At 37.5% G+C, this 26,222-nt stretch overlaps 2 protein-coding genes across 4 annotated transcripts; one reads left to right on the plus strand and one right to left on the minus strand.

Annotated features, from left to right (window-relative positions):
* Positions 1 to 778: 778 nt before the first annotated feature.
* Positions 779 to 21,353, plus strand: LOC131777464 (sorbin and SH3 domain-containing protein 1 homolog). 3 transcript variants are annotated; one of them, XM_066167066.1, is made up of 20 exons: positions 779 to 896; positions 3,115 to 3,266; positions 8,854 to 9,107; positions 9,508 to 9,636; positions 10,024 to 10,105; positions 11,135 to 11,164; positions 12,654 to 12,793; positions 12,992 to 13,113; positions 13,466 to 13,529; positions 13,715 to 14,113; positions 14,651 to 14,844; positions 15,563 to 15,888; positions 16,160 to 16,274; positions 16,483 to 16,755; positions 17,172 to 17,292; positions 18,306 to 18,355; positions 18,503 to 18,561; positions 18,647 to 18,805; positions 18,952 to 19,125; positions 19,718 to 21,353. In XM_066167066.1, exons 1-19 carry the CDS (start codon positions 792 to 794, stop codon positions 19,121 to 19,123), a joined length of 2,946 nt encoding a protein of 981 aa, XP_066023163.1. In that variant the 5' UTR covers positions 779 to 791; the 3' UTR covers positions 19,124 to 19,125; positions 19,718 to 21,353. The 3 variants fall into 3 exon arrangements, with proteins under 3 accessions (XP_066023163.1, XP_058949749.2, XP_066023164.1); XM_059093766.2 differs by lacking the exon at positions 11,135 to 11,164; XM_066167067.1 differs by lacking the exons at positions 779 to 896; positions 3,115 to 3,266 and adding an exon at positions 4,740 to 4,890.
* Positions 21,325 to 26,211, minus strand: LOC131777465 (renalase-like). Its single transcript, XM_059093768.2, has 4 exons — positions 25,843 to 26,211; positions 24,268 to 24,410; positions 22,986 to 23,345; positions 21,325 to 22,291 (listed from the first exon to the last, which is right to left on the minus strand). The coding sequence occupies exons 1-4, from the start codon at positions 26,094 to 26,096 to the stop codon at positions 21,948 to 21,950; spliced, it is 1,101 nt and encodes a 366-aa protein (XP_058949751.2). The 5' UTR covers positions 26,097 to 26,211; the 3' UTR covers positions 21,325 to 21,947.
* Positions 26,212 to 26,222: the final 11 nt, after the last annotated feature.

A 26,222-nucleotide genomic window follows, 5' to 3' on the forward strand; every position in this document is an offset into this window, starting at 1 on the left:
CATGTAATCCTTCCAGCCTTTTTATATTTCCCAGTTGCATGGTTTTGATGCGGGTTATCATCATCTGAGAGAGAAATCTCGCGATGAAAGAATACTTCTAAAAGTCGGTCATGGGTACTCAAGCGTAATAAACCAGTTTCTTTAGGAATGTCAATTTATCTTCATTGTGGAGCTCAACATTTTTCTTAACATATGACAAGTGTAGTATACGCAAATCTCGTCTCAACAACCTACTTTATCTCTGATTCATTTAAGAGGATTTAATAAAAAAATTTCCAAAAGGTATTGACAACTTTGACACGTGTGTTGCAAATTTAAGAAGACTTACATAATGTTGGGGATATTTTTCATCACATCAAATCTCATTTTTTCCGGGATGTAATTTACCCGATTTAGACTATATTTGTCCCATCGCTCATTGGTGGCCTTTTTCAAGACAGCTAAGACAGCTTCAATATATATATTTATGGGTTTCTGGTTTACGCAATGTGCACCATGCAATTGAATGGGTTAGGGCGCGATTGCGTAAATCAGATGTGTTAGAGCAATATTGGACTTACAGTTTGATAAATGAGTCTATGATAAATGAGTTATCAATGTTCCTTGGTCTTATCACATTAGGTAATCAAATTGGGGAACTTTTTAACACAAGTTTTCTGGAAACTATCATTAAGTGGGCTTGAGAACAAGCGCGAACTTTCCATATATGGTAAGGGTCTTCTGACCTTCACTAGTCAAGCTGGTATAGGCGGAGGGATTCATGGGTAATCGTTGTTGCTATTCGCTCGATAATGGCGTCCTCTGAAGTTTACGAAGTTGTGCTGAGCGGCGGAGCTCCTTGGGGTTTTCGATTGCAAGGAGGCAAGGAATTTCGAGCACCTTTAAGAATTGCAAAGGTTAGTTGTTATGAAATGCCTGCAAGTTTTGCATGTCATTTTAATTAAACGGGCATTTAAGTGAGTTTGGCTGCAACCTCAAGTGGTTTAACACAAAACTGCGTCCGTTTATATCGGAGTTGAAACATAAACTAGACGTATTTACTCAGGTTGGCTACTTATTCGTGGCGCAATATTTTCTTTGAAATGCCAGATAAATCGTTCAACTACATCTCCAGAATTAAAGACCTTTGCGTAGTTATTCATAAGAATCTCGCAAACAGCGCGCTAGCTATGTTTGGTAATTCGCAAATTTCAAAGTTGTAAGAGATATTCGATACACCTTGACTGGGATTTGACAGATATGATCACAGCCTTCGCTGAAATTTTATCAACACTGTAATCATATATTCCGGATAAAAGCGCCTTGTATACTTCTCCTCAAGTTTAGCAGTCTCAATTGCCGTTGCTTAGAGCAGCAATTAGTTCGGTTTTATCTGATTCGCGTTTGACCGCTACATTTTAAAGGACTTGAAACGTTTTCAGCGTAATTACATTTGGTGCATAACTGCACAGATATGTCATCGTCTTCTGGTGATGAGAGAAGTGTTACAACCAAACAAGCAACGTATACCTTTCAAAATCTATGGTTTTTATAAATTGATTTGAATTATTCCTTGTGGAATTAACAATTTTTTTTATTTGTTGATTTCGTGCTGGTTTCATGAATAGCGTTATGGTTTGCGTGGGTTTTGCGTCGGTGATCAATAATCTTCGTAATATCAAGTTCTATTATTTATTCAAGAAATTTTTCTCTGAAGTATACAACAATCTGAACGCCGTAAATTATCGTAATATTTTTTAAATGTTGTTTTAAACGAGAATTCTATTTTAAGCTCTTGCCGCAAAGAACAAATCGAATTATGCTTAACTCGAATTGTTGCGCGTGGAACAGAGTTTGTTTCAAAAGCACAATTCATGTTACGCATAGGAATTTCAATAAGCTTTTTGCTAGAAAGAGTTAGATTAATTTATTATGGGAGGAACAATATACAATAAACAGCCCGGTTTCCAACGATTTCGAAACGCATCTGAAATGATGCCTCAGGCAGTAATCTACTATCAACACAGTTTAATCTGCGGTTTGATGGTGGAGCGACAACTTTGATTGGAAGTTTAACACTAGAATTCCATTTTGTTGTAGATAATTTAGTAATACTAAGGTAATTAAATTATGACATGCTCAAAGGGGCATCCGTCAACGGCAGTCTTATTGGAAAAGTTTATGACAATTTAATTCGCAAGCTAGTGCCCGCGCAAATCTTAGTGTTTTTTTGAACCGATGAATAACTTTGTTGTGGCATGTTTTATTATTGTGGCAAACGGGATCATCCCACACATAATATAAAATCCGAGACAGCTTATCCGGCCTCAATCATTCAAGATATGTTTACACTTAAGCTATGATTTGGTTCCCAAATATATTTGTTGATAAATTTGTATCTGATGGATTTCATTTCAAACATCGATTACCCAGTTCACTAATTAAAATTCATCTATTGCTCAGAGAAAAAAATTCACTTAGTTAATCAAATCCGAAATTAATTTTTTTCCTTTTTTCCCACTATTTGGAAGTTGCATGTGGCAGCAGACTTATGCTTCAAGAATGTTGAAATATTTAGAAGAAAATAATAAGCAAAATAAAAGATTCAGCCTTTTATTGCTCATCAGCAGTTGCATATTAAAGTTTATTTTCTCACAGATGGAACCACATTGAATTTTATTTAGATGTCAAGTTACAACTGTAGACATGTTTTTAGAGTATTTCAATATTTATGAGAAGATTATTTAAAATGCTTTAGTTTTTTACTGCTCGTCAGCTGTTGTACCTTAAGGTAAATTTTCCTTTAGATTGAACCATACAGAATTTTATTTAGATATCAAGTTATGGAAATTCAAATTTATTTTATGAATGCTTTTTTAAGATTTTAGGATTTTTTTTCAATCTCAAAAGTGATGAATATTTAAATTATTTTCTTAACTTTTATTCAATTTCCTGTATTTAGCTGTGAGAATAGACAAACATATTAGACAAGGGTTTATATTTGATATCCTTTTTAATTCTCATCATCAAATCACAAGGAAATGTATAGAAACTGGAGGCGAGAATTAAAATCAGATCTTGGGCACAGAGAAGATATGGGGCAGAAATAATATTTGTTAATTAATCCATTTACAGGTGACACCAAACAGTAAAGCTGACACAGCTGGAATTGTGGAGGGACTATTAGTGCGCTCTATCAATAATGCAAACTGTGAAGAGTGGACACACAGTGATGCTCTGAATAGTATTAAAAAGACAGGATCTATGCTGAAAATGATCCTTTGTAGGTAAGTTATGACGCAGAACTACATATTGCACCTTGACTATTTTTGTAATTAAAATTTATTTTTTCTTATTTGTGTAAACTTATCAGTTGAAACAGGGAAGATGAATAGATTTGTCATGGTTTGAATTTTTCCAAAGTTCCTCTAATTCAATAACACATTTCATAGCATCAGTATGCAGATTCTTCATACTGTTCTCAAAACATCTCCCATGGTGCAGATAAGGAGAATTTGTTTAACAATCACAAGCTTCTGTAGTTGGTTCTCATGACCTTGATGTGTTATTCAGAGGTGATATTGTAAAAAGAAATTAAATGTTAGGTGGTTTTAGAGGTTTTTAGGGTCAAAGAAAACAAAAATTCTTCTTTTGCAAGAGAAAAAGATACAATAGAGGTTTTATTTATTCAGTCTTGTCTTTCAATATGATATTTTCTCTTTCCAATGTATTTTTGGCTTTTAATTACAGACAAAAATTTTCAGTTAATTTTTCCCTTTGTTTCCATTTTGATCATTAGCAAGATAAAAATTATTGCTCAATTAATATTGCTTGGTTGGAAGAAATTGGTTTTAAAACTCGTATTTTTGAAATCAAATGGGTAAGCTATATATTTTAGTGACTCAAAAATCAAAATGAAACTTAATTTACATAATCTGCTTTTCAGCATCTAAGTTTAATCCTTTTTTAATTGTAAGCCTAATTTTCAATTCAAAGTGAAGATGTGTGAATGATATATGGGTGATTTATTTTACAATAATATTGTGTTTTCTTACTTTTCTTATCATTGAAGAGATTACAAATAATTTATTAGGGGACCTCTGCCTTTCTTCCTTGGATAACTTTAATCTTCTCTTACAAATGAAGCAATATTTTATGTAGTCTAGAGTCTTGAAGAAAGTAGCTGAAGATATTTGAAAATTTTAATGATCTTAAAAAACCATTTGGAGATGATTATTATTAGTCACTGTTTTTTTTTGGTAAGCTGAAAGCACTCTGGAAATTGCTAGACAAGTATATTTTTGACTCAAAAGTGAGATTACATGATAAATTTTTAAACAGATGATGTTAAATTGTGTCTGCATTTTAAAAGAGATGATCTGGAGGCACACTAAAGTTGTTTCTGATATAATTTTTAAATTGGATCGAATGATTCTGGGATAAGTTAAACCGATTTTGACAACCTTCTGTCTCTCGTCTGTAATCTACTGTTTTAATTTGATATATATTGTATGTTTATCATTTACATCTGCTAGAATGCATTTTTATTTTTTTAACCTTCCTTTTTTTCCTGGTGTTGAAACCAATCTCTCAACTGTAGGTCATGGAAATTAATTTTGCTTGTTAAGAGCAGAATATTTGACCTTTTGCAAGTCTCTGTGAAATTGATGCCTAATTGATTGCTGATGAGGGTTTTCCATATATGGCATGTGTTGTTTTTGTATGTTATTCGAGAAATAAAGTTATTATGTTACAAGTAGGGGTGGATAAGGGGTAAATATAGAATCCAGCTATCTGCCTGTTTTCTCTGTCTTTTTGCTGTTTAAATCAAACAGCCAGAGTGAATAATTTCTCATACATCATGGCTAGTGAATCAAGAGTTGTGACAAGAGCATCATTCAGTTTTAGCAGGTAACAGTGAATTGTGTTTTCATGAAGGATGAAATAACTGTCATGATACACTACGTGTCTCCAGTATAGTTTAGTTAATACATTGTTTTTTATTCATCCTTAAGATTTCATGATATACAGGTACATGTGGATGGCTCTTAATAGAGAGAATGTTTGCCAATAATAAACTACATTTTGGAATATTTTAAGTTCACAGCATACAAATGAACATCCATTTCCTGTGTTTTTGTTTAAAACATGGCAGTTCAGCTGTATGTTTGTGTCTTTAAAACACTGCTTGCTCACCCATGTTGGATAAAACTCTAGATTGACTCCCATTCGAAAGAGTTGTTTTGCAAGATAGATTTCAGTGTGTAATCATTTATACTTGAAGTGTACATTGGAAATTAACCTTACCTTCTATAGATAATTTACATAAAATGTTTATCCTCTAGTCCTAAATTTTGTCATGTCTTTGTGCTTTGTGAGATCTGTTTACTAGAAAGCTTCCCGTTTTTCATTGATATTTTACATTTTCAAGTTATCTTGTTTCAGAATTATGCATTTAGAGGCAATCTTTCATTTATTTTTCCATTCAAGGACATTGTTTACAAAATGTGAAATTTGCATAATATATTTAATCTTCATCAGAATACATTCATTGCCTCCCAATGACATTGTTATCGTTCCCTAAAAAAATTTCTATTTGTACAACCTTTACCAGTTGTTGTGATCACGTAATTAGCAAATTATTTTTAGACTGATCTTTAATCTAGACAAATTGTATATGTGATCTATTACAGTTAAAATCTGGTTATCAGATTGTTAAAGATATATGAGGTTCACATGATATAATTTTCAAATTTCATGTTTGGGAATTTCATATTTCATTCATATGGATTCACAACTTTGTGGCTTGTCAGACAGTGAACACTGAACACCTTTGTAACCTAAGAGCTGTGCTATAAATTTTTTTTAGGTATAAAGTCTCATTAGCTCAAAATATTGGTGCAAACAACATAATTTAATCAAGATGCCTCAAAATTTATTGAAATACATATTTAGTGATCAGATTTGGTTTTAGGCAATGTTACTCTTATAAAAGTTATCACAATGGTATAGTGCATTTTTTTTAAGAAGTAAGCAGACTTACTTTTTTAAAAAAGTCTGTAATAAACTTGTACTTTGTGCTTTTTACATGAATGTTCATGTATGTCACTGCACCAAATACAAGGCCTCTGTGCACAGTAGGGAGCAGGTTTGTCATAATTTGAAAATTGTTTGAAGCTTGACACTTTGGTTATCTGCGTGTGTTCATATTTTCAATGTGAATTTCTTGTATTTGATGTTAAAAACACATGTTTTGTTATATTGCCTGAAATGATCAGCTTTTGGAATTTTTCTGTTACAAATGTGGAAAAAGTGGGAGGCTTGTAGATTGAAATCAAGCATGGCTCTCTAAAGATTACTTTGGAACATAAAAGTAGGCTTGTAAATGTACTGAGAAATGAAACAAACAAGTATCATTTTCTTTTTTATCAGTTACTGTTATCAATTTAGCCTAATTACATCCGTTTTCTTTCTTAATAACTGTTTATGATATGAATGTTTGAGAGTGTTTTTATAATCAATGTGTCAATTAAAAGTGAAATATCCTGCCCAATCCTGTAGAGAATTTAGAATATCTCCTGAATTTATCATCAAAGGATATTTAGCATGATTTTGCAAAAATAGTAAACAGTAGTCTCCAGATAGTTAGGAAATGTGCATGCCTTTGGGTGTTTTACCAGTGACATTTTCTGTTCCAAGAAGGGAACTGGGTTTTTAAAGCCAGACAAGAGGAAACCTTTGAGCTTCAAGGAACAGATGATGTCCAAGAAAATATTTTCAAGCAAATTGGAGGCTTTTTTTTTTATCATGCTGTGAGATATTTTTTGCAATGTGTTGGGAACTATGAATAGCTGTTAAAAACTGACTTTTTTTTAGAGTGATATTATAATGAACAAACAATTCTGCCATTTCTTCTGTAATGGCAGAAAAATATTCTCCCATTTTGAATCAATTTTTGAAGGAAGCCTTATGGTGCAATACATATTCTGAAAATTGGACATATTACTTGGAGAATATTTAACTTTACTTTGCAAGTGCACATTGGATTTAAGAAGCCTTTTATTATTTATATCAGGATGCCATTGACTAGGGTTTGTTTTACTTCTTTTCTATTGCTCTGAGTGAGCAATTGCCTCTGGGTTGAAAAGAAATTGGCTCAATAACAACTGACGGAGTTATTCTTTATGTTTGGTTAAGTTTTTGAGAAGACTTCATAAGACTGAAAGCTCATTTGGATAACAAGAACAAAATGTAACAGAAAAAAAAATAAAACAAAAAATTGTTTGGTTGTTATTCTGGTATTGAATGCCAAAGAGGAATACTATATTGACATTTTAACCCCTAACTCCCATAAGTGACCAAGAAAGAATTTCTCCTTACAATATCAAAACAATATCAAGCAGACAAGAGATGAGAATAAGAAAAATATCAGTTAGGGGATTATAAGATGATCCAATACTAAATCCTCCAAACTAACATCACAAGAACTGTATGGGAGATAGTAAGGAGAATTATTAATGAGATCTTGGGAGTTAAAGGATTAAAGCAGGAGAGTAATGAGAAAATAAGAAAACTATCAGCTAAGGTATATTTTTCAATTTAACTTGAAATTCTCAGAGTTAAATTATAAGCAATTTATAGAAGACAGTTATGAGAATTTAAATTTTCATCCAGAGATGTAGTGGCTCTTTTGGTGGCTTGGTATGTGGCCTTTAGATTCGCCAGTGGCTACAGATTTTGCTTTGCTTGAAAATGTTCAGTATCACTAGGAAGTTGCTATATTAGAGTTTTATACCCAAAAATTCTGCTTCTAGACTTCATCAGTGGTTATTTGTTCCAATTTGTGTAGGCTTTGAATTTGCATCAACTTTAGTTTACAATTTTCAGTGAAGCTGAGGTAAAATAAAACAACTCATTTTATTTGCTCCATGTATCACCCTGTGCACTTTCAAAAGTGTTTTTGTGTAGCTCTGTTTTCATTCAATACACTCCTCCAGTCACTCATGTTAGTAGAGGAAGACCACTTCCTGATTCAAACTGCTTTCATTGTCTTCTACCTGGGTGGCAATTTATAGGTTAGCATATCTCTTTCTTTCTTGATTATCATTTTCACAGGCCACTGATTCTTAAACAAAATTTAGATAATACAAACCTTACATAAAGTTATTTAAGTTAGATTGTAAATAAAGAGTGAGTGTTATTTACACAGTTTTTTTTTAATCTTGTGTCAGTAATAAGATTTCATTTCACAGTAAGACAATAATTTCTAATTAAAATTGATTAATTAGGTTTCATTAAAATATTTTTTGTGTTATCATTTTTGCATCCTGTGGTCAATACCTTTGTTTGTTCTCCTTGCTGGATTAACTTGGTTGTGAATTGAAATTGTGAGAAGAGGCTGTGTGTTAGATACCTGCACCTCTGGAAGTTCAGGTGGTACATTTTCAGACTAAAATTACTCTGGTAATTGCAAGATGATCCAAAAAATTTGTTTTCTAAGTTTAAAATCTCAAGTGTAATGTATTTGAAAGATGTAGGCAAGGATAGTTTTGTTTCAAAGCTCAGCTTCTTACAAATTTGAAGACTGCATATTGTGTTGGATGCAGGTTGATCTTGGTTTAGTATTTGGAGGAAAATATAGCCACGAAAAATCTGAAAATGAAATGTTTTTTTATTACTGTAAAATGAAACCATTTTTCAGTGGTGAATCAGTGGTTTGTCTATGTTTTAAGACCCTCTTACTCTTCTTACTCTTGTAAGAACACCATAGATACTTGTGAGTCAGACTGCACCATCTCGAGTTCCCTTTATTACAGATGGTTTACTCAATCCATTTGATAAATGTTTTTTTTTATCTTTTTTTCTATTTTTCAGAAGACCTATGCCATCTCCAGACTCTACTGCAACAAACAACAGTTTCTTCTCATCATCTTCATCAAAATCTAAAGATGACATGGAAACTGGCCGAACAGCTCACACTATCAAAGCAAACTTCAAGCCATCGTCTTCAAATGAAGTGTTATCTTATGCAACAATGCCACGAGGAGGGGATAAAAAGGATTTAGACTTTCAGAGATGGCGAAATGTTGAAGAAAATAATAATGAAAATGCATTTTCTTCATACAAAGGTTTGTTTATTAAAAAAAATCATCACAAAGTAGATTGGCACTAGCTATCTTTGTAAAGGGGAAGATGAAAAAAAATTCATGTCAGCTGATAGTTATAGATTGCAAAATATGCTTTGATGGAAATGGTTGAAAGCTTTAACAAGTGGAAGGTTTGCATTAGCCAAGTGTTAGATGTGGTTACATCAAGAATGCAAAAGTTTTGGTTGGACTCACAATAGGGTCATGTTTCAACCTGTTAACCCTGTAACACCCACAGCTGATTCTCATATAACTTCTCCCTACAATATCCACCCACTATCCAGCAAACTGGTAATGAGAATACACACATGTATCAGGTAGAAATTTTCATCTTGATCTGTAGCATGCACATAATTTTAGCTTTTCTTGGTTTCTACTGCAGATGATTCATCCAATGCAAACGAATGGAATCCTAACATTATATCAGAAGTGGTGAGACCTCCGGAGCAAATTAAGTTAGTTCATGGTATGGAGGGAATACGATCTGCATCCAGCTCCTCAACATCCTCAGGTACAGTGTTTTCACAGTGCGCTAACTAGTTGTCTGAATACATGGTTGTAGTTTGCTTATACACCCCTCTCTTGTGAGATTTATGGCAGCCAAGAGCCATGTCCTTAACCCTTTATCTCCCAGAAGTGATCAACATGAAACTTCTCCCCATAATATCCTTATATTATCCAGCAAACAGCTAATGAGAATATTCAAAGTTATCGGGTAGAAGTTATCTTGATCCAACACCAAATTCTCATAACTAATTTACAAGGAAATGTGTTGCAGCTAGAGGAGAGAATTACCATTCAGATCTTGGGAGTTAAATGGTTAAGAAAGCCAATTTGCACTTAAGCCTTGACATTTTATTTTTTCTAATTTCTCTTTCCTCTTTCTTCTTTTTGGTAGAACCCAGTGCCCAGATGAGAGCACCAGTAGACTCTCGCGGATTCACTGATAAACCACGCCCTATTGGTCGAGGGGGAAGAAGGCAAGTATTTGTTGTAAATTGTTATCCTAGGATAAAAAAAGAAATTTACTGAATCTTTTGAAGTCCTTCTGTTAACATTGTGTAACTCCCCTCAACAGCTATAATGCATTTGTTACAAGCAAGCTGATATATTTTTTTTCTATGTCAAAAATAACACCATCTTACTAATAAGTTTGTTTTTCTCATCTTAAGTCAGTTGGATTATATACAGAGGATTAACTTCATGACCAATTTTTATTCTTCTTTGGTACAAAATTTGAAGTACATCCTCTCCTTGTGGTCCAAAATTAACCTTCCAATATATACATATATGTATATAACACATTGTTGAAACAATTTTGACATATGCTTAGATGATATCACCATAAACAACATTTTGCTTTTTTATCATACAAATTAAATAAATTCCATGCTATGCTGGGTAAAATAGAAATAGGTCACACAAGATGTCAAAATGTGATAAAAATGTTAATCACACACTTACATGGCAACTCTTCATGGGCCACTTTTTTGTTCTAACCACATTTTCTGAGATCTATTAGTGAACAGACATACGGCAGCATGGAATCTATTTGTCTAACTCCCAGATCAAATTTGTAATTCTCCTTACTGTCAACCATACAATTCATATATTGTTCAGAGAATTTAGTATTGGATCAACTAATTATCCCCAAATTGATATTTTTCTCTATTCTTGTCACTTATCTGGTTGATATTGTATTGATATTGTAAGGAGAAATTCAGTCTTGGTCATTCATGGGAGTTAAAGGGTTAATTATATGTATGTATAGCTTTTGCAACATCATCATTGTGGTCATTGTTATCATTATCATCATCATCAGCTTCAAAATATGGTGTCTGTTATAAAAAGAAAAAAAAAATTAAAGTTGCTCTTCCGTTTTAGATCTGTTGACCTGCAGTAAAAAAAAAATAATAAAAGTTCTCCGTAGCATTTAAGGGAATCCTCTGCGGCATTTACTGATTAAATCTCATCTTCATATTTGCCTCTTCTTGTCTACAATTTCATAGATATGATGACAGAGCTGGAACTAATCAACAGTTAGTATCTAATGAAAATTTCTCTTTTTGCACCCTAACTTATGCATGCATTTCAAACTTACATAACTCAATTTTGCACTCAAAGTCCTTCGTACTTTTTTCATTAAAACAAGAAATAGTTTGTCTTATTAATAGATGTGGATTGTATAAAGATCATTTAAAATATAGACAGAATCATAAATTTCTCTGTGAAAGTAGTTTTAGAGCAGTTTTCAACTGAGTGTCAGTAAACAAAAACCAGAGGTAATGCAGCGATCAACAGAAGATAGATCAACCGCAACACTAGCCAATGAGGACTTAAAGTGAAAACAAGCAAACTGCTTTAAGGGTGGGAAAATGATAACAGCAAAGCTATGATTATTTTGTATCTGATTGGTTGAGTGGATGGAACGAGTTTTCTATCACCAAGCAAAGTAAAGTAAAGTAAAACCAAAGCAAATTCTGGATTAATTCTGACACTCAATTTAAAAAATTGCTCTAGTATAGTACTATGGTATAAAATCAAGTAAACAAACAACCTCACAGAATATATACCTAAACAACTTGCCTTGTCTTAAAATCATTTTACTGTAATTTGTAGAAGAGGGCTTCTTTTGTTTAAGGCAAACTGGCCTTTTTGTAGTTACAGGTTGTTCTTAGAACTACTGGTAAATGTTTTGCTGCAATTTTAAACCATTTCTCCAGATTAGCCTTCATGTCATGAGCCAATATGAATTTAAAAATATATGTAAAATCATTATAACACTTCTGATAAATGACAATAAATTTTCAAAATCCACTGAATTGGGCAGAATCTTCTTTATCAATGTTTAGTACTGTCAGTAACAAAAATTTTTTCTGGTGTAAATCAATCTGATTAAAATATTGTAGTAATATAAAATGTAAAAAGGGAACTTTGAAAAACTAGGAGCATATCTTCCGCGTAAAAGTAACTGTAGTTTAAATTCAAACTTATTAAGCTACCGAAATGAGTTCATGGAAAAATTAAAAAATGAATTAATTAGAACTAATTCTTGATTAACCATCAGTCACATTAACTCAGGAAGTGCTTTTTTAAGTGCCTCAAATACCTTTCGCAGTCCGATGCAATTCATTTTTGAGAGCACATGCAGACAGCTCACGGTGTCCCATAAGTGTCGTAGATAACATGTTAACCACTTATTTTGTCTCACATGGTCTCTAGTTAACTTGCATTGCCTGGTTTGTTGTGTGGATTTTGTCTGGCAAATCTTCATCTTTCTTACATCTCTGTCGCCTTCATTATTTTTATCCAGCACGGGAAAACACCCTGGATTAGTGTCAGCAGCTGAACAACTGTACGCCTACTCTTCCCCTAACCCAACGGCAGTCAACTGATAACAAGTCAGGGTTAATGTTGGGTTAAGGGAGGGGTAGGTACGCAGTTGCTCTGATACAGACATAGATCCAAAACCATCAGCTTCACGGGCCAGTCCCTCTCATGGTTTTGATTTTGCTTCCTCCATTTTAGATTAACATCAGGGTCTATTGGCTCAGAGGACGAGTTTATGATGGCTAATGGCGATGCAAGTAGTTCTGATTCAGCTCCCTCAATGACAAGACCTGCCATGCAGCAGTTTAAAAAACAAAAGGAACACGCAGCTGTGGAAGGTAAATACTGACCTGAAGAAAGAGCATAATTTTTTTGACATTTTTCGAGCAAGCGGAGCGACACGTGCGAGGGCTAGGACGCGCGGGAAATTTGTCCAGTGTACTGTCGCTGGTGTATTTGTGGATTTATGCAATTATCTTTAAGGCCTTAAAAGTTGCTCATATAAGTTTTGCTTGAACATGTACTTTGTATTTCAGCCTCAAGAGACCCGAAACCAATCAAGGTAGCACCACCAACCCGTATGAAGCCCCCCAGAAAATACAGTGAAGAACACACACAGTCAGAGACGGGTAACCCCCCGCCAGGACCGCATCGACCAGTAAGTCTCCAGAAACGTTTGCTTTGATCACTGATGAAGCTCATCGGGAACAGTTGATGCTCCTCTGAGGAGGGAACATACCGCAAGTGCTGTGACGAGCTGCACCCCACAACCTTGTTTAATGGGCTTCGTTTATTTTGCGTTTTTTTTTTCAGGCGAGCGAAGGCGAACGCGAGGCTTGTGCGAGGAAAGTGCGCGAGACGTGCGTGTTTCTCGCGTCCTTCTTCTCGCACGTGACTCACTCTTCGCGATCTCTCCACACTTCCCTCGCAGTTGCCTCCGATTATTGTTTTGGCGACGGCAACTAATTGGTTTTGATATATTATTGGTTTATCATCTGTTTGTTTCATAGTCAATCACAAGGGGTGGAAAGTGGTACAAGGAAATGTTCAAGGAAATGCATTCAAGTGCAGGAAGTAAGTGTTGTCTTCTCAGTAAGAATTTAAAACCAAATTTTGCAGCACAATACATACGGGGATTCCATTCACTAATTTCTAGTCTGAGAGCAGGTCTTCATCAATAGCGCTTTTGCACGATATCCATAGGATAAAAAACTGTTGTTCGTAAGTTTATGTTAAAATCTTCATCTCTCCTAAACCAGCTTCTTCAAATTTATCTGGCCTACTCGCAAGTGACGTTGCCAAGGGAACTGTCAGGGAACACGAAGGCGGCTCTGGTTCCTCGACTCCACCCAGGAGCGCATCTCCGTCTCCGGATCATAGAGACAATGATGTTTTTCTCAGAAAATCAGATTACGTACACGAAGAACCAGTCAGAAATAGTTACACCAGCAGTGTTTCATCACAACCTGAACCAGCGTGGTCCAGTAATGACATTGACAGGAGGGCTTCGTGGCAGCCGGGTGGAGAACGAAGATCCTCTCGACCAAGTACTGGTCATGTTCCAGCGTGGTACAAAGACATGCAAAAGGGAGTCGAGGTTCCAGTTCAAACGATTGAAGAACCGGAGTCTTACATTGTTCAAAAGAGGCCGTCATATGGTTAGTATCCTCTGTTCATCTTTCTGTCTCCTCTAGACACTTTTAACTTTAGCAGTACGCCTGTCACATTTCAACCAAGACAAGTTGGTGGTTATTAATCGAGTTGATGACGAAAATTGGCCACCGTGCAAAGTTTTTAACGCTGATGCTTCGCTTTGACATAGGTCTACCGCTTAAAACTGCCATTTTGTGGTTGGCTCTTAAAAATCTCTGGCAAACACTACCTTAGTAAATAGTTTACGGGACCAGTATGGCGCACGGCCAATAAGGGAAGAGTATTTTGCACCACATGGTACGAATGAACCAATCAAATGGCCGGATTCCATATGACAGTATGATCCTTTGCGCGTGACCGCGTGACGCTTAGGCGTGATCTTGAATGCCTACCCGACCATATGCTTGGTTCATTCGCACCACGTGGTACACAATACCCTCCACTGATTGGCTGTGTACCTAAATGTCCTCGTATACTACTCTTACGTGCGTGGTGTATAATTAATGCGAAATTATTATTGTTTTCTTTAATTGTGGTAACAGCGAGTGTCGGGGAAGAACGAAGATTCCAAGACCCTGTACCTGCGGCGCCCGCCTCAGTGAATATCTCGTCCTCTCCTCGTACAAGTTACCTTGATCAGCGGAGATCTCCAGCGTCTGTGACCGTTCAAATGGAAGAAAAGAACCAACCTCCCAGCGCGTCCAGCCTGTATGAGAGCCGCTTCCGGGGAAGAACGGTAACTTGATTTGTTTTGTTTTCAGGCGAACGTAAGCGCGAGGCGGGCACGAAGTTTGAGTCACGTAGGATTTTTTTACGCCCCTCCCGTTTGCAGGCTAGTGTTTGAGCTTTTCAATGGAAGACTGTTTTACTGTTTTATTTTTGCGGTCAAGCGTGAGCAAAAATATTTAATGGATTATAAAACCAGATATTCCCAAGTTTTACTTTTACTCTCAAGGTCTCTTCCCGGTTGCCATAAAATTCTTATGATGTTAGTTTGGAGAATCTGTCATTGGGTTAACTAATCCCTGATAGATAGTTTGCCTTATTCTCGTTACTTTTCTGCTTGATAATGTAATGATATTGTAACGAGAAGGTCTGTTTTGGTCACTCATGGAAGTTAAAGGATTGAACTCCAGATCAGTTACGCTTGGTTCCCAATAACAATACAGGATTCTCGTAATACCTTAACATCAGGTTGCATATTCTTCATACTGTTCTTTGTACATTTCCCATGGTACTGACAAGGAGGAATAGCCAAGTATTAAGAGCTTCTTAGATTTGTGATCATTTTCTTTACTCTCATCACCTCTGATTAAAATGTAAGTTTGACTTAGGGTTAATACTGAAAGGAGAAGATGGATGCTAGTCACTCTAAAGGGTTCAACTTTTAATCTTGGTCATTTTGGAAGCCAGCTTTTATTATAGTGATTCCTATTTGTGGTGGTTTTGCCCAGGTTCCGTCAAGAACTGCATCGGAAGAGCTACAAGTCAGGCAGCAGCCTCCTTCCGACGAAGAAGTCTTTAGAAGAAGAGAGGAAGATGCAGCGCGCAGGAGGAGGGAGGAAGAGGAACGGAGGCGAAGAGAAGAGGAAGAATTCAGACGGAGACAGGAAGAGGAGGAAAGGTTTAGAAGGAAGGAAGAAGAAGAACGGCTGAGAAGGGAGTACGAGGCAGAGGTGGCGAGGAAGCGAAAAGAGGAGGAGGAAGCTGCCAGGAGGGCAGCAAGTAAACCTCAGTTCTTGGCGAGGGCTCTGTACAGCTTCCAGGGGCAAACTGATAAGTAAGTCCACGTGAAAATTGAAGGAGACAGGTTATGATTTATTGCCTGTAAACCATGTGACCCCCACCCCCTCCCCCCCCCCCAAAAAAAATCTTCGAACCCCTCCCCCACACATTTAGTCCTTAACGCATTAAAGTTTTATGCACTCTTGTAGGAGACATAGTGACGGTTCTCGTTTTTGAAAAAAAAGTTATGTGTCTTATTCCGTGGCTTTTTCAGTAATGTGCATTTATGGAGACCCTGAAAGTTTTTTTTTTTTTTTATCTATTAGGGAACTTTCGTTTAGAAAAGGTGACATAATCAACGTGCGCAGACAAGTGGACAAGAACTGGATTGACGGAGAATTAAATGGCAGGCGGGGAATCTTCCCTCAAAATTATGTGGAGGTAGATAACTTTTATCTCTTTCTCGCCAAAGCTAAAACACGTTTCAAAGGTGTTTTTGTTACCTCATAATATGACGCACTCGAGTCGAGACTGTTATACATTTCCTTCGGTACCTTTATTCTCGTGATCTTATTGAATGATTGATCATGTTTTCTCGGTATGAATGTCGCTTCGGAGAGTTAGGCAGTTTTTTGCTTTTTGATTTTAGATCAGACCCGTCGAAGAGGAAGAAGACGAACCACAACCAGAACCCGAACCACAACCAGTCCCAGTCCCTCAGAAGCAAATTCCGCGCGTCCAAGTTGTACAACAACGCGCGCAGCCGCAACAGCATCAGCCTCCAACTCACGCCCAACAGCAGACCCAGGCTCAACCTCGGCCACCTAGTCAGCAAGTGACGCAGTCTGTGACTGTGGAAGGGGAGGGTCGGCTGAGGTACACCTTTAAAGCAGAGAGTATGAGAGAACTTCCTTGTAGTAAGGTATTGAATTAATTTCTTTATATTAAATTTTTTCTTCCCAGTCAAGTAATTTCCAAACGAGTGTCGAAGGGAAATCCTGAATTACTTCGGTTTTGCTCTACCTCGGTTCCTGATTGGCTAATAAAATCACGCCACCCCCTTAACCAATGAGATTCAAAAACCAACCGCGTCTTGGTCACTCACATTTTCCCGCGTTTTGTGAAGTTTGCTTGTTTTAACCGTGAGTTCTCATTGGCTCTTTGCTCTTTTTAATACTTTACTTTGATCTGATTGGCTAATGGGGGGGGGGGGGGGGGGAGTAGGTACCGGTACTTCAATTTTCCTTTGACCGCAATCAATCGAAACGAGTTTTATCATTTTATTTCTTTTCCGCATTTGGTCTAAGTGGACTGACTAGACAATATGTTGTCTTCCAGGGAGATGTCATAGCTTTAGTGAGGAAAGTAGACGCCAACTGGTACGAAGGAAGAATTGGTGACAGAAAAGGCATAGTACCATCAAGTTACTTAGACGTTTTTAGCGAACCGGAAGTTAAAGGTATGTTTGTTCTTGAAGAGGCAGTTCACTATGTCAAATTTTTTTGTTTTAAGAAGTTGGGGCAGGTTACTATACATTTTCGTTTGAATAAAATACGGCTGCAAGATATTTGGTGGAAATCGGATACAACAGTGAATATCGTCGTGAGGGAAGCTCTTACCAAAATTCGTCAAGCCACATACGATTAGTTTTTGGAGCAACAGTCAGTTGGCTCTTGAATTTAATCGGGAACTACTTTGGTTTTGCTTTTCTTAGTTCTATGATTGGTCAAATAAAATCACGCCACTTTACCAACCAATCAAATTTAAACTAAACCCAGTCGCGTCTTGCTTGACCGCGTTTTCCCGCGCTGCCGGCAGTTGACTTATTTTTACTTTGATTTCTCATTGACTCCTCAACCAATCAAATTCAAAACTAAAACCAGCCGCGTCTTGGTTGACCGCGTTTTCCCGCGCTGCAGGAAGTTAACGTATTTTTAATCTGATTTCTCATTGACTACTCAACCAATCAAATTCAAAACTTAAACCAGCCGTTTTGGTTGAACGCGTTTTCCCGCGCTTCACGCAGTTAACTTGTGTTTACTTTGATTTCTCATTGGTTCCTCAACCAATCAAATTCAAAACTAAAACCAGCCGCGTTTTGGTTGACCATGTTTTCCCGCGCTTCAGGCAGTTGACTTATTTTTACTTTGATTTCTCATTGGCTCCTTCTGATGTCTCTTTATTGTGATTGGTGGTTCAGATTTTTTTGGTTTATATTTTACGACACTCAATGGACATGCGCTCCATTTAAACCTGTTTGGTTGAAAAAGCATCACGTCCGCTCTGATTGGTAAAGCTGTCGTTGCGTACTTCAGTATTTGTGTTTGGAAAGGTATTCAAAATTTAAGACAACCCTTAAGATCGTGTGGGATTGTTTATCATTAAAATGAGCTGGCAGTTAATCTTTTAATCATGACAGACCGGACGTTTTGTTTGTGGTATTCACGACTGCTTTCTTTCATTTTCCTGCAGTCATTCGTCAAGAACAAGTGCAACCAGTTCAGTCAGTCCGTGTGGAGCAGGTAGTAAAATTTTTTTCATGTCAACTTGTAAATTTTCCTTGCTGGTTTCAATAGCTGTCTATGAATTTTAGTCGTCAGAATTTTTACGTCCGTGAGGACGCGATTTCTGAGGAAGTTTGTCACCAGTAAATTGTTTTTAAATGTTAGGAACCGGATTTTGGAAGACCAGAACCTAGTTATGATCACAGACAGCAGCAGTCCAGAAGGTAAGGGTCGGAAATCATCCAATTCATGACTTATTTATGGTGACGGAGAATACCATGTTGAGGTTTCTTTTTTATTTGGTTCCAGTTCCTCGGGGGCTATGTATCCAAGCCAGGCTTCTCCTCCCAAACACACACAAGTAAAGTACATCGAGGAGCCAGCGGAGCCTCGTTTTAGTTCTGGTGGTGTGGTCGCGCATGCAATAATTGATGAGCCAATCACAATAGGGCACGAGCAAGGAGAGAGGTATGGTAATACCGCCGCTGTTACTGCCTATAGGTCAGACTTCGACACATGTATGTTGTAACACAGCGCCCTGAAGCTGGTGAAGTGATTGAAAGAGCGCGTTCCAAGATAATTATTGCGGTTTACTCTGTTTCACTGTTTTTCAGGTATCGTGCTTTGTACAATTACGAACCCATAAACGAAGACGAGCTTCGACTTGAAGAAGGTGACGAAGTACTCGTTCTGGAAAAATGCGATGACGGATGGTTTGTAGGCACATCTTCAAGGACGCATTCATTTGGAACCTTTCCTGGTAACTACGTTGAGAAAGTCCATTAGTGGTGAGTTATGCCAATGTTTGATGGAACTTTCGGAAAATTCTGGTAGCTACATTTCCTCACATTTTTCATGTGCTTCGGTCACCATTGCCTGTGTTTAAACTTCCAGGCGACGGCCATTTTAGTGGTACACGGTTGATCTATCGGGCACAGCCAACCAGAGAGTAGGATTTCCTTTGCAAATTAGGCACGAGCCAGTTACATGACTGAATTAGCATCCAAGATGGCGACTCAATTTGTCACGCAATCTTGTCACCTTTACCATTCCTTGTCACCGTTCTAGTTATGTGTTTCGCGCTCGTTGGCTCGTAATTTCCCCACTCTTATTAGCGTTTCCTTTTAGTGGTTCTCTTTTTTTTCGCCGTTTACAATGTTGAATCGTTTTCGTGCTCTTTCCTCTGGTTCAATGTTTACACGGGCTACATTTTTAAGGCGTTATCTACTGGTTACGGTTTTCCCACAGCGCGTCTTGTCGCCCTCCAATCTCATTTGATTTTTTTTTCAACCTTTTTATTTTCGTTAAATGATCGCTCTCCTTCCTCTGGGGGTGACGACCCTGGCATTAAACAAATAAAGCTATTCGTTTTGTTTTTAGAGGGAGAAGATCTGCGTCGAAACAGTGATGCCCTACCCTCTCTAATGGGAGCTATGGCAGAGCTGTTTATCAAGACCACGCCCATGCTATACAACGCCCTATAGCTATCCGTCCGAGCTGAAAAGATGACACTTTTATTGATCATGGTACTTTGAAGTTTATATGGATTTTATATATATTTTGAGAATAAGTTGCTACAAGATGGGTTTATCTTCTAGTTCCGTTTTTTGTCATGAGAACTGTTTTCTATCCCACATTTGACAACTTTGTACAGAGCTTTTATCACCAAATTAACAAGAAATGTAACTACCTCCAAAAGCATCGCAACATGAGTTTGTCAGACGTTGCACGTTTACGACACTCAAGTCCTGTTTTTTTTATTTTGTTGCTCATAATTCCAAATGTCCATAGAAAATGAGGCTATTTTAATCAAACTTCTTAGATACACAGAAGGAATATGTATTTAGGTATTATTATCAATTAGGTATGATAGGAAAAACGATGGTTTTTTTTATAACACTTTAGAATTAACCCTTTTAATTCCCATGAGTGACCAAGACAGAATTTCTCCTAACAATATCAATACAATATCAACCAGACAAGTGATGAGAATGGGGGAAAATATCAATTTGGGGATAATTGGTTGATCCAATACTAAATTCTCCAAACTAACATTATAAGAATTGTTTGGTTGACAGTAAGGAGAATTAGATGTTAAAGGGTTAATGACGGTATCCGAGTGACTGCGCACCTACCCCTCCCCTAAACCAACAAAAGTCAACTGATACCGGGAGGGGTAGGTATGCAGTCGCTTAGATACTGACATTGATCCAAGCCTTTTTATCGACTTTCGATTGACCAAGAAATGGAGAGGAGCTTGATTTTTTAAAATTATTTTCTCTCATCTGTACTTCTTTCCTTAGTGTAGATATTGCAAAGTTTCCAAAATAGCGACCCCTGTTACTTGCTTTAGATAGTTGGGCTGACCAATGCACACACTCTTTCCCCAAAACTTTGTCTTCCAATGGTGAGCAAAGGCCTAGGAACAAGATCTTTTGTGACGTTGTTTTCATGTCACAGAGTTATGGAGTAGAATTACAGGGGAAAGCCATAAAGAATTACATGATGCAAGTAATTAGTGAGTTGTGAAAAAGAATTTTCCAGTGTTTGAGTCCTTGCTGAGGAAAGTTCTTTTTTAGACGACTCAAACTAACCCCGTACTCTGCAATGTTTAGAATTGGAAAGGAAATGATGTAGAACTCAGCATCTAAATCTCATTTAATCCTGTAACCACTAAGATGAATAAGCAGCTAATTTCTTTAAACATTATCACCCTTGATTCAGACATTAAGGTCATGATAATAAAGGAAATGATCGTGTTCTCAGGAAGTTCTTGATTGTTAAACAATTCTCGTGCCAACTAAATGTGTAGAGAACAGTATAGAGAACTTGCATACTGATGTCAGTGTGTGTAGGGTTAATTTCAATGCGGTCTGATTTCAACCTGCTATATTGTTTACAGTACAGTGGATCTTTAATAATGAAATACAATGTTGCAAGTCACTGCATGCGATCAATTTTAACAACAATAACTCTGCATCACTTTTAGGAAATAAAAGTCTGATTTTAGAAAATATATTGTCATTCAGTATTCATTGCAGCCCAACAAAGATGCGCCAACATCTTTAATTTGTTCAGTGTTTAGTTTTTATAGTCACACCTTATAAAAAGCAGAACAAATTTCTATCCTGACTCGTTCCCGTATACAACATTACCCAAAACACTTTGCGCTTTTGCATCCGGACTCGTCCCGGTTGCCTTTTGTAGCACACGGCACGTCAGTTCAAGAGATTGAAAAGAAATGGTTGATACGAAGGAGAGAGAAAAACCGACCTTACCCATAACACTTTTCGCTACCGTGCGGACGGCGAAATAAAGAAGACTGGGAACCAATCAGTCCTCCAACTCCTTTAATGTATAAATGGCTGTCTTACAACAGTCGTGGCCCTCTTAGATTTAAACGCCAGGATTAAGTCAATCTGCTTATCTAACAGTGACTTCATATTCTGTAATAAAAAAATAGCCCATGTCCTTTGCACCAGCTCGAAATCGTCATTGACTTCTCAGGTTACGCTTATGTCCACAGGAGAAAGGAACGTTACGTGACTATTTGACGAAAATTCTGTCACGTCACGCGCAAAGCATGACCTATCCACCACCTTGCAAAAACCTACAGGTTGCTAACGGATGTTATTTTGCAAAATGTGTCCACTACAGACATAGCTGAGTCTATACAACCATCGAAATTCGAGTGAGAGAACGCATCACCGCAAGTAACCAGCAGCGGAGAGTTACACAACGCAATGCATCCTGGAGAACCATCAACACCGCGTGACACTTGAGAATACCGCCATCTTAAACAGCGACTGTTCACGGGTTCTGGAAGGTCGGGAAGTATTTGTTTCACGTGTGATATGATAATCTCTTTGACATCGTTCATGTCCATCTCTAAATGTTCTATTCCAAATGGCACGCTTGTGTGTGTCAGGAGAGATGGGCCGATGTCTTCGGGATCTGAAAGAGAGATTAGATTGTTGGCAATTTTTGTAGTTCGGTGTACACCAATGGCTTTCATCGTCATGATGCATCCGGCCACGCGTGCACTTTATCAAAGATCTAACAAGAGTCGTATATGATAGCATAGGCGGGGCTGTAAAAAGCCGTAAGGACCCGCGTGCTGGCAGCCAAAAGAAAAAAGATACTGTACAACGCTTATTGACTGAGTAAGGTCAGCCCGACAAGAAAATTTTGGGCTCTCGGTCATGACACATGGACCTTACTGCACCTGGTCTGTACATCAAGACCTCAAGCCAAATATTTTCCCGTCTGGCCATCCCTCTCAGTCAATAAGAACGCATTACTTCCTTCGTGCATTGGATTAAATGAAGTATAACTATATATTAGTAATGAATATTTTCACTTGCGAAAGGAGCACATGAAACGCATTTTCTGGCGGATAGTTTTCTGTTAACGGATCAAACTACGGTACGTGAGCTGTTAATCTACACTTAAAGAACCAATGGGAACGCTGGAACTGAACTTTCCGAGGCTGTGAAAGTGGGGGGGGGGGGGGGGGGTTGGATGCTTGTGTGGGTATCACTGTTTTCGTTCAACTCCTCTCTTTAAAACTTGACATCTTCAAGTAATGAGCGTGGCTTCTCAAAAATTACATCGTTCAAGACCTTTTTTAAGGTTTTAACTCATTTACCTTTCCCAAATCTTTTCCTCGAGTCCACGGATAAAAACCGTACACACGGACTGCCTGTTACATACTTGGAACACCACGGCACGTCAATTTTGACTCCTTGTTCAAAATACATGGCTACGGCATACCGCGAAGAATACTGCACGGCTTCCAGGAGTGAGCGTTGGCTCGCGAGGAAATCTTGAATGGAACCTTTCAGGTTTAAAAGTTGTGGTGTAGGAATCGTTACAATAACAGAATCGAATTCACTTGTGTTGTCCTTGAGGTCGGTCACTAACCAGAGTTTTGCGCTTTGACTGATGTTTTCTGGGTTTTCAAATCTGTTTATTGCAGTGCAATGAGTTTCATAGAAAACGCTGGATTCTGAAAAAGTATAGAAAAATAAACATTAACCCTTTAGCTCCAAGATCTTATTGTTACTTCTCCTCTCTAGCTGATGGACATCTCCTTGGAAATTATTTACGAGAATTTGGTGTTAAATCAAGATAAAAACTCCTACCTGATAAGTTTGAGTATTCTCGTTACCTGTCTGCTGGATAATGTAAGGAGATTATGGGGAGAGGTTACATTTTAATCACATCTGGCAGTTAAAGGGTTAAGTGTGTTTCAATATTGGTTGCAAATTTGTCAAAATATGCTGGACTAGGTTGAAAGGTAAGAATGTACCTACAACTTTTTGCCATGACAGTTGACTTCATAATATTCTTAATCTGCTTTAACCTTTTAACCCCTAAGAGTGACTTGCATCTAAGTTCTCCTTACAATGTCACCACTGAATCACACATTAATGTCATGAGAATAAAGGAAATGATCACCAACGAAAGAAACTCTTGATTGTTAGACAAATTCTCCTTATCAGCACCTTAGGAAATGTATAGAGAACAGTATGGAGAATATGAATATTCATGTTAGGGTGTAAAGGGTTAAACACTCTCAAGTGTTTACAGAGTATCTCAGGAAAGTTTGTTGAACAACTTAAGTTGTGAGGCTGATTCTGATTTTCACAACAGGGGGAGGGGCAGGCTTGATTTTCAGCCTGTTTAGATTTCAACAGGACAGAAGGCCTCCATCGTAGATGGAAATTGGGTGAGGTCCATACAAGGACAGAGAAATATGCTTAAAGAATACACAAGGAAAGAAAAAGCCTTAGGCAAACTAGCAAAAGATGCACAAATTTGGGCAACAAAATTGAGCCATGAAGTACTGATGCAATAAATCAGACTCTTCCACTTTCAAAAAGCAAAAGGTCCCCCCTATTTTAAAATCAAATTATATTTGAACTTACCTGAAGAATTCAGAAAATGTTTGACTATGGAATTCATCCCTGACGGTGCTGTAAAGTTTTTCATTCCTTCCTTTTTGTTTTCTCCTTCGATGATTCCATTAAATGGTACCAATACTTTTGCTGATATCAGTTCCTGATAGAAACTGGAGCAAAAAAGTTTTAGTTTCAGAATTGATCACTTGACAAAGCTTTTGACAAATTTTCTACATTTGTCCACCAAAATTTTTGATGACTCCCATGAGTAATTAAATTCTTGCACATACTGCTAAGGTAGTATCACGAGCTGCCTGTTTGTTCAAAATCTGTAGAAAACGTGTTTAAAGAGAACTATTTCATGCAATACAGTTATTCAGTCAGCACAGTAACTATAGTCATCCAAGACTTGAACAATGACAAAAAACTCACACAGTGCACTAAAGGATCATTTCCCAGGGATATCGAAGAGAAAGGGGAAAGTTAACCTCCCAGTCCCAGGGATTATTGAAGCCACTTTGTATTGGAAAACCTCCTGCTAAGATTCTGAGTCAAATAAAAAAGGAAGTTAAAGCCTAATTGTCTTCCATATAATTTCTTCCCATGAGAACTGTTCTTAATACGACTTTCTCCATAGCCAAAAATGAGGATCACCTATCTGGGCTAGGGGGGAGGGAGGAGGTGGTTGGGTAGGGATAAGTCCAGTCTGCTTAAGAAATACCGTAAAAAAAACCATCAGTGAAACTGATATGGGTGGTGTAAACCACTTCTCAGGTAATGTTAGGGGAGTATCACCCTCCAAAATGCTCAAGGAAGTTGGAAAAACACTGCCATGAAATTTGTTAATGGCGGGGTCAGGATGGTAAAGTGGCAATTGTTAACACATTTGTCACTCGAGGCTGAAAATTGGACTCAGGGTTTCAGTAACTTTTTCCTTATACTGCTATTGATTGTTTAGAATGTGGCTATGCCTGGAAAAGGGGCTGGAAGGCAAAACTCAGACTAGAGAGCCTGCTTGAAAGCTGATCAGACAATGGTAAGAGGTCTTCTCAGCAGCAGTAGACTATCTGTAACTGGTTTTTATTAAACCCCCTGCCATACTTGGTATTACTGATTCAACCTACCCTGCAGCAATAAGGATTGCACAGCAAATATGGCAGTGGACTACATTAGCTCTTGAAAAGCTATTAATACTTTTTATTAGTATTTCACCACTCAGCAAGTTCAAGGAAGGGTGTTCATATACAAGTGAAAATGGATTCAGGCTATTCTATTCCAATGGATACCTATTTTAACCCAACGGACCCTAAGGTTGACTAGCATCTAATTTCTCCCTACAATTTCACCCCTGAATCTAACATTAAGGTCATGAGAATAAAGGAAATGATCACCATCTAAAGAAGCTCTCGATTGTTAAACAAATTCTCCTTGTCAGCACCTTAAGAAATGTACCGAGAACAGTTTGGAGAATAAGCGCACCAATCGATGCTAAGATGTAAAGGATTTATTTCCTGGTGTGGTTATGCAACAGCCTTCCATTCGAACTAACTGCCGCTAGACATACTATTTACTCAACCTAAGAGGATGTGAAAGTCAGTGTACCTCTCGTGAGATCTGTAATAATCCGGTGTCGCTGTTACATATTGTGCTCCAAGATCCACGGTACAGCGTGAATCACTTGCGCTTCTGTTGGTATTCATTCTCCCCCCTGCTCCGCGAGATTTCTCCCAGAAAGTGATATTCAACGCATCCTTTGGAAACTTTCTGCGCAGCAAGGAAGCTGTAACTGACCCTGTTAGCCCTGCACCGACTATGAGTAATCGGTGAGGCGAAGGCATCTTGTTATCAGCGCTCATAACAATATTGCTCCGAAAAATCAATTATTTTGAGCTTGGTTATGTTGTATAACAGTGCACGAAAAGTCGTAAGGTAATTCACAGCCAGCGGTCCAGTCAGCGGGCATCCCCATGAAATTATGAACA

This window comes from Pocillopora verrucosa, chromosome 5 (assembly GCF_036669915.1).
Source record: "Pocillopora verrucosa isolate sample1 chromosome 5, ASM3666991v2, whole genome shotgun sequence".
Taxonomy (NCBI): Eukaryota; Metazoa; Cnidaria; class Anthozoa; order Scleractinia; family Pocilloporidae; genus Pocillopora; species Pocillopora verrucosa.

Coding starts and splice junctions, on each gene's coding strand:
- LOC131777464 (XM_066167066.1), top strand. CDS start 792: ATGGCGTCCTCTGAAGTTTACGAAGTTGTGCTGAGCGGCGGAGCTCCT. Junction 3,267..8,853: donor CTGAAAATGATCCTTTGTAG/GTAAGTTATGAC, acceptor TCTATTTTTCAG/AAGACCTATGCCATCTCCAG. Junction 18,562..18,646: donor AGACAGCAGCAGTCCAGAAG/GTAAGGGTCGGA, acceptor ATTTGGTTCCAG/TTCCTCGGGGGCTATGTATC.
- LOC131777465 (XM_059093768.2), bottom strand. CDS start 26,096: ATGAGCGCTGATAACAAGATGCCTTCGCCTCACCGATTACTCATAGTC. Junction 24,411..25,842: donor TATTACAGATCTCACGAGAG/GTACACTGACTT, acceptor TTTTTGCTCCAG/TTTCTATCAGGAACTGATAT. Junction 22,292..22,985: donor GAGGAAAAGATTTGGGAAAG/GTAAATGAGTTA, acceptor TCTCTCTTTCAG/ATCCCGAAGACATCGGCCCA.